Source organism: Eschrichtius robustus, chromosome 6 (assembly GCF_028021215.1).
Source record: "Eschrichtius robustus isolate mEscRob2 chromosome 6, mEscRob2.pri, whole genome shotgun sequence".
Classification (NCBI taxonomy): Eukaryota; Metazoa; Chordata; class Mammalia; order Artiodactyla; family Eschrichtiidae; genus Eschrichtius; species Eschrichtius robustus.
This window is the reverse complement of record NC_090829.1, coordinates 35614952-35632285: the sequence shown is the minus strand read 5'-3', so window position 1 is coordinate 35632285 and position 17334 is coordinate 35614952. Positions and strand designations below refer to the sequence as shown.

Sequence of the window (17334 nt, the reverse complement as noted above, 5' to 3'; positions counted from 1 at the left end):
GATGTGGTTTTGTTACAAATCTGTTTCATAAGCGTAGGATTTCCCCAGTGGATCAGACAGATGTGTCACTAAATCAGTTTGGCCAAGCCCATTTCCTTTCCATACCATCAGCCCATAACGAATCATCTCCCTCTCAATGGCACTTTATTTTCTAGAAGATATTTCCCCAAAAGGTGTTCTAAGGGATACAAAATCTACAGAAATAGGAGGTACTACATGAAAAGGATATATTGTCAAATATTTGGGGTAAATACTGTGACACAAATGTTAAGCAGGCTTCTTCATTGAAAGACTTCTTAGAGTCTAAAATTAAGTAATTGTAAGTGTCCAATGGGATGAATTAGTCTATTTATTCATTCAATTTGTCTTTAAGGGTATACAACAAGCCAGGTACTTTGTAAGGGGCTGAGGATACAATGTTAGGCAAACATTTCTACCCCTGGAGAGTTTACTATAATGGTCAATGGTAGGCAATAAAATGAATATTAACTCTCAAGTGTGATGTATGGTGCCATAAAATCACACCCTACAGGTATAAAACCTAGTCGAGGGTGGGATCAGGGAAGCCTTCCTGCAGGAAATGTTTCCTAAACTCTTTTTGACCATGGGACTCTTTCATAGAGCAACTTGGCAGGTCCAGAGTTTCATGATACCACCTTGGGAAATGATTACCTAGAACAATTTGATTGGCTACATCAAATAGTACCACGTTGTGATAGCTAGAACATGAAAGGAGCAAATCCAGCCTGAACTTCTGAGGACCTACAGAATGATGGAAAGATAGCTATACTGGGGTGCCAAATTCTAGACCTGACCCACTCAGGGCTCTGTGATAGCTGAAAAAGATAATCCTTCCATGTGACCTAATCCTGAAAGAGAACTAGACTACAGCTTGATTCTTTTATTATAATAGATTTATGGACTCTTTCTGTGTTAGTTCAAAGAATGGTCTGTTCTTCCTGTTACCCTAACTACAGAGCAATAATCAGGCTGCATGTGAATACTGCTCATAAACACTTACAGTTTTCACTGGACAGGTTCCGTTTAGGTTTATATAGTTATGAACACAATGGCATAGTAAATTTAAACCTGAGATTTCCTTAGACATCTCACTTTTATTCTAATGCAAGATACTAAGAGTCCCAATAAAAGGTGCACAATGGGGGTAAATAAGAATAGTTATAAAAAGCTCCTTCAACATCCCTCTAACTGTAGGTCACCTTATAGTACTCAAATAATGCACTACCTTACATTTGCTTGAATAGAAATTTAGTATTTTTCTCCCTAGGTCATTTAAAAAAAAACTAAATAGTGCATGCTTAAAAAAAATTTAGCTAGAAGTTTACATTAAAGATTAGGGGATATTTTTAGATATTGGTAGAGGTCTTTTAAATATTTTTCATAAAAGGAGGAAAAATATGAACCACTGATAATATCTTTTAGTGCTTTCTTGTTCACACAAGATTTTCCTCTTGTTTTGTGAAGACTTCCTTTAAAAAATAAAAAAGGAAAATTGGAGATCTTTCAAAGTTTTGAGTCAAACATGGAGAGTAGGAGCTAGTTACAAAGAGATAATAAAAGATGAAAATCATAGGAAAAAAAAATCTTCAACCATGAAAAGTGTTCCTGGAAACAGTACATCTTGAAGGAGCTTGCTTTTATTTTACGCAATCTTTGAATACTACGTTTTCCCCAAATTTCTTAAAAGCTAATCTTTTCTTATAGATTTTTCTTTGATAATTTGCCCTGCCTTGCTCTTTACCTTTTCTTCAGCTTTCTTTTTTGTTTCAGCATCCATCCAAGTAAGGTCATCTAAAGTCTGAATAAAAACTTCCCGGATCTGTGCAATTAAATCCTCAACCTTAAACCAAAAGAACAGAAGGCAAATTTAGGCCATGAATTAATTTTTTATAACACAAATTAAAAAAAAAATAGAGCTATAAGCTGTCTTTATGTGATTCAATGATATGTTAATAAATGTAAATTTATAAACAAATTGGTGATCTAAACAAATGGATATATGTGGGTAATTATATTTTTAAAGCAACACTGCTACTATCAACACTAATGATTAAATAGGTCATAATGCATACATTAATAAAAATCACCTTCAGAATGTATGGTTTCCATTATCATGAAAGACGAACTAACATAAAATACTGTCATTACTATTAGTAGTTTAGTTAAGCATGAGGTAGCATTTCAATAGATTCTTTCACCATGTCTTTAAGTTCCCTTGTATTCATTTCAGTAACAATAAAAAATAAAGTACATGTCTTACACTTCAAATAAACCCTGGTTTACTTTCTGGTTTTTAAGAAAATACTAATTCTTAGTCAATTTTGGTAACAGAAGAGATTACAAATGACTGTATCATTAGAACATGTGACTGGGTATTGTGAATACATTGCTTCTGGAAAATGGACAATTGGTTTTGGGTTAAACAATATTAGGATCAGAAACATAACCAGACCTGCGGGAGAGGGAGAATAAGATTTATTGGGAAATAATGGCAAATTGTGATTCAGAAGTTCTTTGCCAATTAATAAAATTTTAACCAAATGATGGACTATTGTAATTGCCCATCAGTGCAAACACATGCTGATAGAGTATTGTGCAGAAAACATTACCACATGTTTACTGTCTCCAGGAAATGCCGCTTCCACATAGAGCCTTCCCACAGCATTTTCCATATTCCCATTGACATAGTTTGCACAACGTCTCCAAGTCGCCGTTTCTGATGTTGTGCCATAAAGAGCCTATGGGAGAGAAAAAGGAAATGGCATTTGACCAAGAGTAGACGGCCGAAGTGTGGTAAGAGCACAAATTTCACAGGACTCTATTCTTTATGTCTCCTAAATTCTTGCAATATTCATTGCTTCTCCTCACATGTCAGGATGTCCTTGCATAGGATAAAATGTAATCCAATTGAATTATTACTTACATATGATCTGGAAATAAGGTATATTTTCAGTAGCACGTCCTAGAAAAACTGTTGGCTGTTGCAAGTTAATATCTTTCTAGACAGCGTTAGAAAAAACAACCCTCTCCACCAAACAAAATAACACTGTTGCCACTGTGTAAACATAAATGTGAAGTAATATTCAATAAATGTAACAGGGGAGAGATCTGGTATACAAGAAAACACATTCTTGTTTTCTAAAGTTTTTGCTGAAGTTCCAGTACTTAGAAGAACTGCATGTGTACAAATTTAAGAACCAATAAAGGGATTAACTTACGGAAGGGAAATTTAGCAAAACACCATTTTTACATTCTCTAATTTAAAAAATATGTCTACATTTTCTTTTAAAGGGTAAAAACTAAAAATTTCAATCAATCAGGGAGCTATTTCCTTTGCATGACACCAACCAATACATTTGTGAGAATTTCTCCTTCCTCAATCCCTCCTGCCCTCTCCCCTCACAATAGGACGAAAATGATGATTCTTTCAATAACGTAGGTCCAGTCTAATAAAAGGTCTTAAGGCTATCTCCAGGTAGGTATATTTTCAGGGGATTGTCCACATCAATGTGGTCCAACTGTCTGAATGTCTAGTATGTTACAAGCACCAGAAAAATCAAATTAATTGAGATAGATACCCCTGAAATCACTTTGAACACAACAAAAAACCAAGCTAGTATTCTTCCATGAACTGCTCAAATAACCAATACATGCCCTTCCCAGGCAATTCAATCACGGTGCCAGAGTAGACAATCATAGGACCACAGAGCACCCGAAAACTGGCTTTCCTAGGCAACGTGGCTTAAATACAGGCAACATACCCAGCATTTGGCATTTTGTCTCTTGGCAAAGTTTACCACTTCTAGTAATGTACATGGCAAGCCTTCATAACCATGGATCGCTTTATGCTTTAAGTCTTAAGAAAAGAGAGATTTTTTCTTCACCTTGCGGAAAGCATTTCTGGACTCCTTGTAGGTTCGGCTGAGGCTGCTTACAAGATCCATTATGAACCGCCAGGACATTAAATTTTGAAGATCTCTGCATAAAAAAACCCACCACCCAGCAACAGAAAAGATGAGGCTGCAAAGCTTCTAAAGAGTGATATTAAATGTAAACTTTGGGGACATGGGCACTCGGACATACCTACCTGGTAGAATATTTGGTAAGAATGAGCTTAAGTTTGGTTAAATATTCTGGAGCATAAACAACCACATCTTCCTCATTTGGAATATTAATATTCACAGTTGACATGATTTCATTTGTGAAATTTGACCAGCTGAATGGCTGGAAAAAAGCAGGCACAAAACATTCAGTAATTATGGATTTCTCTTCTTGGTTCCAAGACTCAGTTATGGTTACAGGGTCAGACATGGTTACAGTGTCAGTTGCATCCCTATATAATTATCACAATGGTCAGTTTGATATCTGTTTGGGATTTTTCTCTAATTGCTTCAGTCAATTTTTGAATAAAAATTAGATCTGTAGCATAATTATTTAAATAAAAGAATTAAACCAACCATTTAAGAGCAAAAGCAAAGCTTCTAAGTTTAGTGAACATATGCTAGAAATTAGGCTCATTGTCAAATTCTTGGTCTAACCAATATGAAAGAAAAAGAAAAAGAAAAAGAAATTTAGCTGTAAACATAAAGTTTCCTAGGTTTATGCAAAAATTTAAATGGGTATAAAATGTTTATCTCTTAAAAGTGGATATATTAATAAACAATCCATTTGAACACAGTAATACATCTCAGTGGAGCTCATGTTGTAAATGAAAGCACACTGCTGTCCTAGCAGAGGTATAGTAGATGTATAGATATAACACAGATGGTCCAATGAAGATGAACAAAATGTACTTTAAGCTATCAATATCAGGTCTACAGGCATGCAGTTCTCACACTTCAGAAGCTGGGTTTGGAGTTGCCAGAAGATGGAGTCTTATCTATTATTCTTTAAATGGGAATTGTGGTTATTCAACCACCAATGGATATAAGAAAAAACAGCAGAAGTGGAGATTATGCAGATCTTGCTGAAATGCCACATTTCAATGTTTGAGAATGTTTAAGATTACCAATATCTTAGGCTGTATCATTTTATATATATATGCCTAGAAGTATATAAATACACTGATCACTTACTAAGTATGAGATGCTATGTACTTTTCTTGATTTCCTTTGGCAGTTTGGACCATTATTTCAAAACATATTTATTAAACACTTATTATATTAAAAAGCTCTATGTAAGAAATTCCTAACTCAGTAGGTTATGCCTTTAAAAAGTCCTTGTTTTCAGCAATTAGTGCCAAAGAGAATTCCATCACTGAATGTGGTGGTTTGTAGATTTTTCCATGAATGTTGCTTCATTACTTGATTGTGTGCATCAACTAATACATAGAATACATGCATAGCCTTAAAAGAGATTATTAGATACTAGCTAAGGAATTACAACTAAGCAAAAAGATGTCAATTGATGTTTATAAATGGAATCTATAGATTTTTCTGTTTCTTGTGTTCTATTTCTCCCTTCTTGCTCTGAACACCTCCATAGATGGCCTTGATGAGAACATGGCAAGTTCTATGAATAAATTATCCTTTTTCAGAGTTAAAAAGAAATCTGGTACTTATATTATTTGACTGTCCAAGTCCAATGGCTATATAATGGTCTTTCAGAAGGATTTTTGCTTTTAATGTTTCCAAACCCTTTTCTATGATAATTTCTAATATTATTACATAGCTGCCTTGAGAGGACTTTTACCTTTGAAATTCACTCTAATTAAATATAAATATAATTATTTCAAGTAGTTTTTTTTCAAGTCTTTTCATGAAGTCAAATGGTTGATGTCGTCTAAATTCGTTTTGATGTTCAATTTATTTCAATAAATAAAAAAATCATTACATTTTAACAAACTGCATTTTAATATTATAATTTTAGAAATGGCACAATAAGAGAGTACAAAAAACTGCTACTTACCTTCCCACTGATCTCTAGTGAAAAGTTATTTTGGATCTGGGCTAATGTCATTTTGTTATAAAGAAGCATTGGATCATTTCGATCTTCAGATTTAGTTGTAGCCTATGGATTTAATTTCTTATCATTATTTTGGATCAAGAACTCTTTAGAAAAATATAACTATATACAATGGAAAAAGAAATATGGCATAGGTACAACATAATTATATTTAAGTTCTATTCTGTATTTGTGTTATAATTTATTTTGCCCTATCAAGAAGAAAAGAGAAATATAAGAGATTTTAAGTATATTCAGTAACAATTATCAAGATTTGGCTGCAGTGTCAAGTATAAAATTTTTAAAAAATCTTTTTATATTTTCATAACTGCCAAACCACATCAGCAATATTTACAGGCCTCTTTCCTTCTATGGCTAAATGGGCAGCTCAGTTGTGTCTGTGGTTATTTCATATGATAATGACTTTCTTGAATATAGTCATTTCCAGTTTATCTCTCAAATACTCTTTCTCTCACCTACCAACATTCAGTGTCCCAGTTAAAATTCAGACAGGAAAAAGAGTAGGAAAAAGCACAATGATTTCTACAAGAATTTAAAGCAAGTAAGACTGAGAAAATTCCTAGTACACAACACAGGTAGGTGGCAAATTATCTGAAGAGAGTTCTAGCATCTACTTTTGTCACTGTCCACTCATCTGGCCTAACGAGTTCAGTGTTATCAACAGCATCCAGTATTATTTTTTTCATTGAATCAAAAAAGAAAATTTCAACAACAACTGCCCAACTAGTGGTTGAAAGGAGTAAAAGCAATTTTAAGCGAAAAGAAACAAAATGTAAAAATGGGAATTATTTCTCAAGTGACAACGGCTCCAATTTCCCCTTTAGGTCACTTATTTATTCATTTAAAAACTATGTTTGTAACATCTGCATGCAATAACGTGCTGGACACTGTTACAGACACATAGGTGATTCAGGGAGGACTGAGACCCCACTACAATCTCAGAGTGTCAGAGGGGAGAGAAAATGTAGACACAAAGACTTCTGAGGTAAGATACAACTACTACAGAAGCTGAGGCTGATCAAAGGAGAACACGGTCTTGGAAGGTGCCAGAGGTAAAAACCCAGGGTAATAAACTGTTCTCCTCTAAAAATTCTGTTTCCAACACTGAACCACATGTAACCCATCAAGCTGCCATTCATCCAGCTGCAGCTCCAAGCAAAGTTTGGTTCTGATTCTAGACTTTCGGTTTCATGTAGCCCCAGGAAAGCCAAAATTGCCCTCAAAGATCTTCATTCTTCAAGATTCTGATGGTAAAGTGACAAGCAGACGGGGATTTAGGAGTGCAGGTTGCTGTTTGCAATGTCAGAGAGCTCTGTGGATCCTAGACTGAAACTGACCGTGAGTTCAATCAATAACCTGGATGCTGTTTACAGAGTTCACTCGCTTGAGACTGCAGACCCCGTCAGAGGAACTTCAGACAAGAATGTGCCAACTCAGACTCTAAGGATTGACCTGGAACTAGAGGAAACTCAGGAACACACCCCTTGGGCTTTGCTGATAAACTCCTCCTCTTGGATCTCCCCTGAGCTAATAAGCAGCCTGACAGTCTGAACTCAGTGATATCGTACTGTAGTGTGGCCATGTTCAGAGGCTAATACTTCTTAGCAAAGGGATAGAGACAATTTCTGTGGTCACCTTAAACTTTAAAATAAAATAAAGTAAAATGGTACATACCAAAACTAAAACAGCTTTGCTGAATAGCTAGCAATCAAGTGTGTCCTGATCTCAAGGGCATCTCAACAACAGTTTGACTGTAAATAGTTAGGATATTGATGTAATCCACTTATAATAGGTCATTAAGTACATCTAGTTTAATATTTGTCAAATTAAGTATGTCTCCTGGATGTCTGGAACCTGGTTTACTGTAAAATTCCAGTTTTAAAGGTCCTCTTGAAGTTAATGATCCATTACCGAGCTATGCATTTTTATCACTTGGTTAATGAGATGTACCTTTTACCCTTAAAATACGATAGAGAAGAGAAAGAAATAAAAAGTGGTTGACATTGTTCAGTGTATCAGAGAAAATGTGTTTTACATTGGCAATTTCTTTTTCCAATTCCATAACTCTATTCATTTCCAAAGAAAGCTGTTTTTCATCGACAGGCAGTCCCTTTTCCTGACGAATCAATTTGGCCACAGAAATCATAAAATCCACATATGCTGTACAAGCCTGCAAGAAATAAATGACAGTACATTGCTGAAGAACCTTCTAAATATTCATCACGGCGCTTTAACTTAAAACTTATTTTCAATTCAGTATTAATTTTTGGTGACAGATAAAGCACAACAAAATAGAAATCCATTCCTGAATCCTAAAAGAAATGACCTGTACAGATTCTCAGAAAGTCAATGTGTCTTTGAATTATAGCAGAACAATAAAGGATCACTCTGAAAGTACTAAGTAACCTATAACCATTTGGTTACGGAGATTTTATAACTTTCAACTTTTAATCAAACTAAATTCCTTTAATAAGAATGCAGATGCAAAACATTTGGTAAGCAATAACCCAGTATTTTTTTCTTAAATAATAATAAATTATTTTGCCAAATTTCCTTTTATCAGGTTTTCTCTGCACACATATATATATTTTTTCAACTATCCATGAAGAGATGGCCACAAACATATTACATTATCAGGACATCTTTTATTTGTCTTCTCTGGCCAAGCAGTATTTTTTTTTTTTTTTTTTAAATGAGAATGTGTTCTCATGAGCTCCTCCAACACAAATCTGTGGGTTTTAGTTAATTCCAAAGCTGGCTGTCATTACTGTGAAATTTCTAAGATACCATAGATTTGAATATCAGCTTTCTTCTAAGAACTCAAATTCTTTCCATTTTATCTTCACACAACATTTTAACTTCATGAAGATAAGCTATAAACTAGTTTTATTATTGACCTTTTATAGAATATATAAATACCTTATTCAAGTTCAGAGTGGCACTGAACCCAGGAAATTTAATACCACTTTCATAACATTGCTATTTAGCTATTATTTTCTATCAGCAGTTAAAATAAATTATGATCCCACCACATTCAAATTTATTCAAAACTCAAGTCCCAGCACCAGTTTGGCGACACGCAGACGACCACAATTAGGAAAGCCATACCACACAAGTTTGGAATCAATGGGTAGTTCTATGCTTCAAAGACTTGTCCACACAGGGTAAATATGAAGGAAAGCTGTAGAGTGCTTAACAATTCCACACTTTCAAGGGGCTTTTACAACCTACTAATTGATTATCAGTGAAAGGGGTACCCTTCTAGTCACTGTGAGTGCAAAGGCACATCTAAATTCACAGTGACTGGGCTTCCCTGGTGGCGCAGTAGTTGAGGGTCTGCCTGCCAATGCAGGGGACACGGGTTCGAGCCCTGGTCTGGGAAGATCCCACATGCCGCGGAGCGACTAGACCCGTGAGCCACATTGCTGAGCCTGCGCGTCTGGAGCCTGTGCTCCGCAACGAGAGAGGCCGCGATAGTGAGAGGCCCGCGCACCGCGATGAAGAGTGGCCCCCGCTTGCCGCAACTAGAGAAAGCCCTCGCACAGAAACAAAGACCCAACACAGCCATAAAAATAAAATAAATTCACAGTGACTCATTAAGAGGATCAAACATAAAACTTATAGGGAAATGAAAATATTTTATCAAGCAAGAACCTAAGCAAAATGTACAAAGTCATTATTAATTTCAAATTCAAGAGGACACCTTTAGATACTGGCATTCCATGACCTTTACTAAATGCTAAGTAAACAATTTCCCAGGGAGAGGGCTCTCTCTTTCAAGGATACGGAGCGATTGTGAGGCTGTCTCGCTGGCATCTCTATCCCTGGATCTGCTACTCAATAGAACAAACTATTTTTTCAGCCATGTGTCTGTATTAAAAACCAAATCACTAAGGTAACAGGGATAAAAGGATGTTTTTATGTATATTCTTGCCAACTCCATTCTTTTCCTATTAAAAAGTAATCAGAATTCTTGTTTCACTTTGAAGAAAACAAATATGTCTGAGTTCATACCTCATGGGACCAACTATTCCAAAGTACAAGCATGCAGTGTTTTGAATTAACTGCATTTCAAATCATATAAATTCATCTGCATTCAGCAGGGAATTACTACTGCCTACGAAGGAAATGGTAGTTTAAATTTTCCAGTATCAATCTACTGAGATATTTTTTTTACTCTATGGGATGCTTTTTCATTAATGAGGTGAGAAAACAATAATGAGTGTTCTCCTCCATTTCGTTGACTCTGCAAACTGGTTTTACTCCAGTATCTTTATCCTTACAGATCTATTTAAAGACTATAGAATTTGGCACGCAGAAGAACTTTGGAAAATGCTTCTAGTCTTCTGAGCTGGTAAAGTTTCCCAGAAAACTGGAAGCATATTATACCATGAACTTCTGAGATGCTTGAATATTTAATACACTTACATGGAATACACTACTTCCTTTAATGAGCTCCACTACCTGGCAACCTATTACAATGTGACTGATTAAAACATGTCTTAGTATCTTGATTATCTTTCCTGGCTTCCAAATTTATCTAGTAGCTGTCAGAACCCAGGGTTACTGCTGCTGTTAAATCCTTTCTGCAAGATATGATTCTACCTTAAGGTACTGATTTTCTTCCTTGAGATACTTCTAGATTTGTAAAATGCCAAATGATAGCAATTGTCATAATTTGGGGAGAAAGTAATCAACACATATTTTAACATTTAAAAAGTACATTGGCCAGGATATTTTTTAAATCAGATGTCAATTTTTCTTTTCTGTCACTAAGAGAGCAACTAGTTATTATGACAAGGGTCAGAGGCAGCTACCTTTTTCGACAGTCATAAGGTAGCCTAGTTGAAGCTTTGATACAGTGAATCCTTTATGTGATGAAACAAAAACAAAAACAAAAACAAATGAAAAAAACCCCAAAACCTAAATGTCTATGTAGTCCTTCCTTTAAAAATAAAAAGGAAGGAAGGAACAACTGTAAATCCTAATGCTTATAATAGCAGGTTCAAAGATGCTAATTGATTTTAAACGGTTGGGTAAAATCCCTAATTGCAGTTTTTGTGAGCTTTTAAATTACACATTATTGGTGAGATGATATTTACCAATACCCAACACCATGAATTGTTACTCTAATTAGGACTATCTTCATATTTCAGGACCAGGCAATAATATTTATATATTGGCTCTGTTCAGAAATTGGACTTCTCCTGCTTAGAAAAAAGCTGATATTTGTTAGAGTTGCCAAAGAGCAAGAGAGCGATGCCATTCCACTATTGTCCTTCACACTTGGTATCTTTGTTAATAAGTAACAGCAAGTCCCAGGGAGGAACAGATAGCTCTCTGGACCGGTTGGCTGATATTTGTGCACCTTGGTGTGCCAACAACTATGGACCAGGGGTTTCACTTTGAAAGATTCTGTTCCGGGACACCTAGCTCTTACCAATTTTCTGCGCTTCCCTTTCCAAGACATAATGTGGAGCATGAGGTGACTGAAAAGTCACAGAACTGTCTTATTCCTAAGCCACTGATGCGGGTGGTGTTATTTAATAGTGTTACACAGAAAAGTTTCCTGAGGGAGCACACAGGGGCCCCCAGCAGGAGAGAGATGTTTCCTCTCAGAAGGCTTGGAATTTTTTGCCACTTGAAGCAGCATGTCAGGGATCATGCAGCTGCCAGAACACAGAGACTTACTCCCCAAAGATGGGCACAGACAGAGAGAATCACGCAGCCATTCCTGGGGACAGGAAGTGAGAAACAGCCCCCCCAATCCTAGCAGGGCTCTGGAGCAGGAGAAACACAGGATACAAGAGGATCCACTATGGACCAGCATGGAGACTGTTGGGGGCTTTCATCAAGTTATTAATGAGAGAGCCTGCAGATACATATGAGAGAACTTATTGGGTAACTTCTAAGGTTTGTTGCATATGTTTGGGAAGGTGCATGTAGTACTTTTTACAAACTGAGTTCAGTTGATCTAAAAAATTTCTTTTGTCATATCCAGGAAGTCCCAAGTTCAAAAGCTCCTTTATGTTTTTTTTTGTGGACTGGGTGAAACCTCCTGTCTATTAGTCACCTGGTGCCCAGAAAGTACAAAATGAGGTCAGCCGTTTCCTTTGCAGGATCCGTTTTATCAAGTCAACCAAGCAGCAGTCACAGCAATCTTTTTAAAAACCATATCAAATCACGTCTAAATTATCCACCGACCGCTACCCCCAGTCATTCACCTTGTATCATATCATCCAGTTTTCTTTCTTTTATAACACTATCTCCATTTATCTTATTTAATTTATTTACTTGTTTCTTTATCTTCTATCTCCTCCGATTAGAACATGAGTTCCATGTGAATAAGGACCATTTCTGCCTTGTTTCCTTGGTATCCTTACTGCCTAGAAAAGCATCTGTCACATAGTAGAAGCTCAATAAAAATAAAGTTAAATTGTAAGTATATTGAGTAAGTTTCCCTCACCTATGTCATCAGGCTTCTAATGGCAGTCCAAGTCCAGAGCAGTTTCTCTGAGCTTGTATTTTGGGTAAGTGGGCAAACAAAATCCTCTCTAGGTTTACCCTCAGTTCCAATACCTGCTCATCTAAAGGACTGCAAAACTCAGCTTGTGCTCTTTCCAGAGCAGGTACAGCTTAGAGAATTTCCCTGGACTGTGTTTTATTTAGTACACAGGCCCCAGATCACCTCTTTTTGGCTTCTAACCATCCTGGCCATATTCCAAGTCCTCTATCTTCATCCCTGAAATATTTCCTTTTTTTTTAAATGAACATCAAATTTTTCTAAGTGCTCTAAATTTCTTCATGACTCTGGCCTCCTCCTCCACCCTTGCCAGGCCCCGTAGCATTATACTATATAGCTTCTAATCTCCAACTCCTTTGTTACCTCCTAGGGCTCTCATTTGCTAGATCAGTGGTTTTCTCACTTTTCTTTTAGCCCTGAAATGCTCTGTTCAAATAATGTTTTGTTAATGTATAAATAAGTAAAATGAATCTTGAAGAATGTAAACATGAAGGTGTGGCTACAGAGAGCACTGTCATTGGCACACACAAAGTGGTCCTTAGGTTCAGAAACCACTACCCTGGCTAATTCCACCTTTTCAGACACACACAGAACATAAACATATCTATAATCCAATTATGCTCAAATATTTTGGGTACCTAACCTGCAGATTCCTTATGAAGGAGGACAAGGCAGCAATCAGCCTTGAAAAGCTAAAGAGGTAGAGAAAGGGAAACTTTGAGACCAATTCCAATTCATCCCAATAGAGTTCAGAGACTCTTCTGGAGGTGGTGATTTTTCAAGAAAATTAAGGTTGTCATTCTTTTCAGTGAATCAGTAAGCAAGAGCTTTCTCACATGAAGTAGTTGGTTGGTTCCATTTTAAAGTTCCATGAATGGGATGATTATTTTTTATGGGCAATATGTATCTTTCATATTGTTTTCCTAGCATAGAAATGTATACTCTTGTATGGGATAGAACTGTTTCAAATCTCACTACTTCTGTCCTTTGAGGTAGCAATGTGTCATTAAGTGATCTCTTCAGATAATCAGAATACCTCAGAAATAAGGTTCTATCTCTTTAACAAGAGACATCCAGCATGAGTGGCTCCTTGATGAACCCATTTTGAGAAGAGTTTCTTCTGCCACGACATTTAGGAAGTTCTATTTATTTCCTGGGAAAGGACACTTTACACAACAAGGTGCCACACAGATAAATCCCAATTTTTAAAATAAATGTATGTATTTGTTCAGTATTTATACAGATGGCTATGTGGCCTTCTGACTAATATTTGGCCTATAGAACACTGTGTTATTTTTTTTTAACATCTTTATTGGAGTATAATTGCTTTACAATGGTGTGTTAGTTTCTGCTGTGTAACAAAGTGAATCAGCTATACATACACATATATCCCCATATCTCCTCCCTCTTGCGTCTCCCTCCCACCCTCCCTACCCCACCCCTCTAGGTGGTCACGAAGCACCGAGCTGATATCCCTGTGCTATGTGGCTGCTTCCCACTAGCTATCTATTTTACATTTGGTAGGAACACTGTGTTATTAAATTTACATTATAAACTCCTGGAAAAAGAGTGTTTATGTAGTCTTGTTTGGCACCTTGTGTCATCCACATGAGCTGGCTTAATTCATAATTTTAAATGAGATTTGCTCTCCAGGTTTTTCTGTAGAAATAGCACCATCTAGAAGGAAAGATAGATTGGGAACCAGGAGACAGGATCATGATGAGGGGGGCTATAGTAGCTACAGAACCCTCTATTCTCTTTCCTCTTGGTGGAACTATCGATCAAGGGGTCTCCCCTCCTGAGCTGTAGAGATGGGTTGGCAGTACCAACTACCTAATCAGAGAGCCCAGTTCCCAGGACACAGTGATTGGTCAAGAGAAGGGCAGGTGGCTCAAGCAGGAACAATCAGAGCCCTTTCCTCAGAAACTGATAGGAATAAGAGAGACAGAATTTCTTTTTTCTGGATTTTAAGGCAGCCAGGGATCATCTCTGATGCTACAGTGGAGAAAGCCTGCTAGAGAAGGACTCCAACACAGAAGAAAGTAGCACCTTGAGAACAGGAAAAGAGGTAAGATGGTTCAGTTGAACCCCTGGAACCAACCATGCCTGATTCATCCCTAGAATTTTACATTTAGGTGTGACAAACAGAAAACATTTTTTTTTACAGAATTTAAGTTAGAGTAGGTTTCTATTGCTTACAATTAATGTTCCTGACACGTGGATCTTCTAATCCATGACTTAAGCAAATCATTTTACTTATTTGGGTCTCTGTTTTCTCATTTGTAAAATGAGGGGTTGAACTAAATTCTCTAATGTCCCATTTAGCTCTTAAAGTCTGTGCACAAGTAACCTTAACTAGTAAGAAAACATACCATTCTGCCATGTAAAAAATATAAGAATATATATCTTTGAGTTTCTATTGCCTTAAGGCCTGTTCTCTCTTTAGGAAGGAAAGTACAGAAAACAAAAAGGAATTGAGGTATTTAAGTTTAGAACAATAACCAGAGGAATACAATATGCATTTTTCAAAATATAATCTAATCTAAAATTAAAAAAAAAAAAACAGTCACAGGTTAAACAAAATGCTTCCATATGACCCAAGCCCATGAAAGACAGCTCTAGATTATGACATTTTCTTGATTATGAGATAGCGTTGAATATAAAATGCACAAATACACTATCATCTTAACAACAGGATCCTTTCCAAAAGAAAAAACACAAAAAAGAAACTTTACCACATTAAATGTATACACTAACTGCTGGGTATACTTTAATATCAGGAATGTTAAAATACAAAAAAAAAAAATACATCTTTTTAGGATTGGACAAATTTGCTATGTTTTTAGGACAAAATCCTAAATTTGAAAAACATCCTAGTTGATGACAATGAAAATGTAGTATAATGAGCCAGAATTCTTCAATCACCCTCAACTCTGCAATAGGAAGCAGCTAGACAGCTCATAAAGCCAATAGCTGCAACCCACACAATACCTGTAATGAACTCAAATATCCCACACCCATTTGACTGTCTGTGCTATTAACTGTGGACTTTTACAATATATCTTTTTCGTCATTTCAATGTTGTGTAGCCACTCAAAAAGATACTTTACAATGAATTTATTCCATGCTATTTTGAACTTAATAATGAGGCAAAATGCACACTCAGTATAAACATATAAAGCTAATAATTTTAATTAAGAAGTAATTTCAGCCACACCACCATTGTGACCCATTAGAATAATCAAAGGTAAACTTAACTTACTTCTGAGCTACAAAATAATGAGGAAAACATTTATGGAACCAACACCTTCCCCAAATACCTAATAATATATTACACTGCTAAGTTTATCATCTATGGTTCCTTTATATCAAGAAGCAAAAGCACATCAACACCAGCCTGAGGGAGGCAAGGCTGTGAGGCAAAGAGAAGCAGTTCTGTGGGGTATGATGAATGTTAGAATCAGAAGGTGACTGCAAAGGTTTGTCTGAACCCAATGCCCCTATCTGGGTAGTCCTCTGAAAGTCAAATCAGAAGGCTCTAGAAGAGTGCTGCAGTGTATGATGTGTCTGATACTGGACCATTCCTGGTCTTCACTGGCACTGACCTAGACCATGATTAATCTGTTCATTTTTTAAATGATCAAATTTATAGAGAAAATAAAACATTTAAAATTGACTTTTCAAAAATGGGTCACGTGACTTAAGTACTAAGATCAAGACACGAACAAGGAATTTCAAGTTTCTTTGTTTCTTAGTTTAGAATATTCATTCAGTCAAAGGAAGCTCACTATTACATGTGATTTTCAGTATCTGCCTGAGTGAAGGACATAGAGGGTTAAGTTTAAATTCTGTAGTTTTTTATTTTGTTGGATTTTTGTTTTTGTTTTTACCTCTTTATATATTCCAGTGCATTCATAGTAGTCTCTGGAAGGCAGGCCAAGTCGAGGTTGGTCAATCTATACAAAAATATGCGAAGAAGAAAATAAAGTATTCAGTTGATATAGAACAGTTGGACAAATTACAAGCATGCCTATCTATGTATGAGCAAGATCCTAGTGTTCTTCTAGCAAATGTAAAATCGATAGCTAGTGGGAAGCAGCCGCATAGCACAGGGAGATCAGCTGGTGCTTTGTGACCACCTGGGGTGGGGGATAGGGAGGGTGGGAGGGAGGGAGACGCAAGAGGGAGGGGATATGGGGATATATGTATACATATAGCTGATTCACTTTGTTATAAAGCAGAAACTAACACACCATTGTAAAGCAATTATACTCCAATAAAGATGTTTAAAAAAAAATAAAGATCCTAGTGTTCTTGTTCTTTATAAGGGTAACAAGCAGACACTGAGTGAATACATAGTTAGGAAATGGTTTCCACACTACTCCTGCTTCCAAATGTTAAACTGATGGGTAGCTAGATAATCTGGAAGTCTATGCTGCAGATATCTGAGAAAAACCAAAGAAATCTTGAACAAAAAAAAAAAAGCACACAGGGAAGGATTTTTAATGCATAATAAAGGGGGTGGTGAACAAATACATGTTAGAATCTAGGACTAGGGAGCATTATACTTTTACAGGACATTTTGGCTTCCTGAGATTCTAATATGCTCCCCTGAGGGACATTCTCTTCTACCCCCACCCTTAATTGGGACAGAAAAAAAAAAAAAAAGGTGGAAAACCTCTATGGTAACTCAAGAAATTCTAAGCTAGCAGAAATCTTGCCGGAGATTTTTTTGAGATCCTCTACCCTAAGGGGATAGAGGAGATTCCTCCTCGGTTCTCGCCAAAGCTGTCCTGCTCAGGACGTCAGCAGACCCAGCTGCCAGC

The 17334-nt window shown here is 36.4% G+C and overlaps 1 protein-coding gene across 9 annotated transcripts in view; it reads right to left on the bottom strand.

The window, feature by feature from the left end:
- The window catches only part of MME (membrane metalloendopeptidase), a 287069-nt gene that overhangs the window by 38120 nt on the left and 231615 nt on the right, over positions 1–17334 (bottom strand). For all 9 annotated transcript variants that reach the window (XM_068546130.1, XM_068546128.1, XM_068546126.1 and 6 more), the window contains 7 exons: positions 16399–16464; positions 8021–8155; positions 5929–6030; positions 4109–4245; positions 3906–3999; positions 2631–2759; positions 1763–1861 (listed from right to left, as the gene is read on the bottom strand). In XM_068546130.1, coding sequence (XP_068402231.1) covers positions 1763–1861; positions 2631–2759; positions 3906–3999; positions 4109–4245; positions 5929–6030; positions 8021–8155; positions 16399–16464 — 762 coding nt within the window. The remainder of the gene's footprint in view (positions 1–1762; positions 1862–2630; positions 2760–3905; positions 4000–4108; positions 4246–5928; positions 6031–8020; positions 8156–16398; positions 16465–17334) is intronic.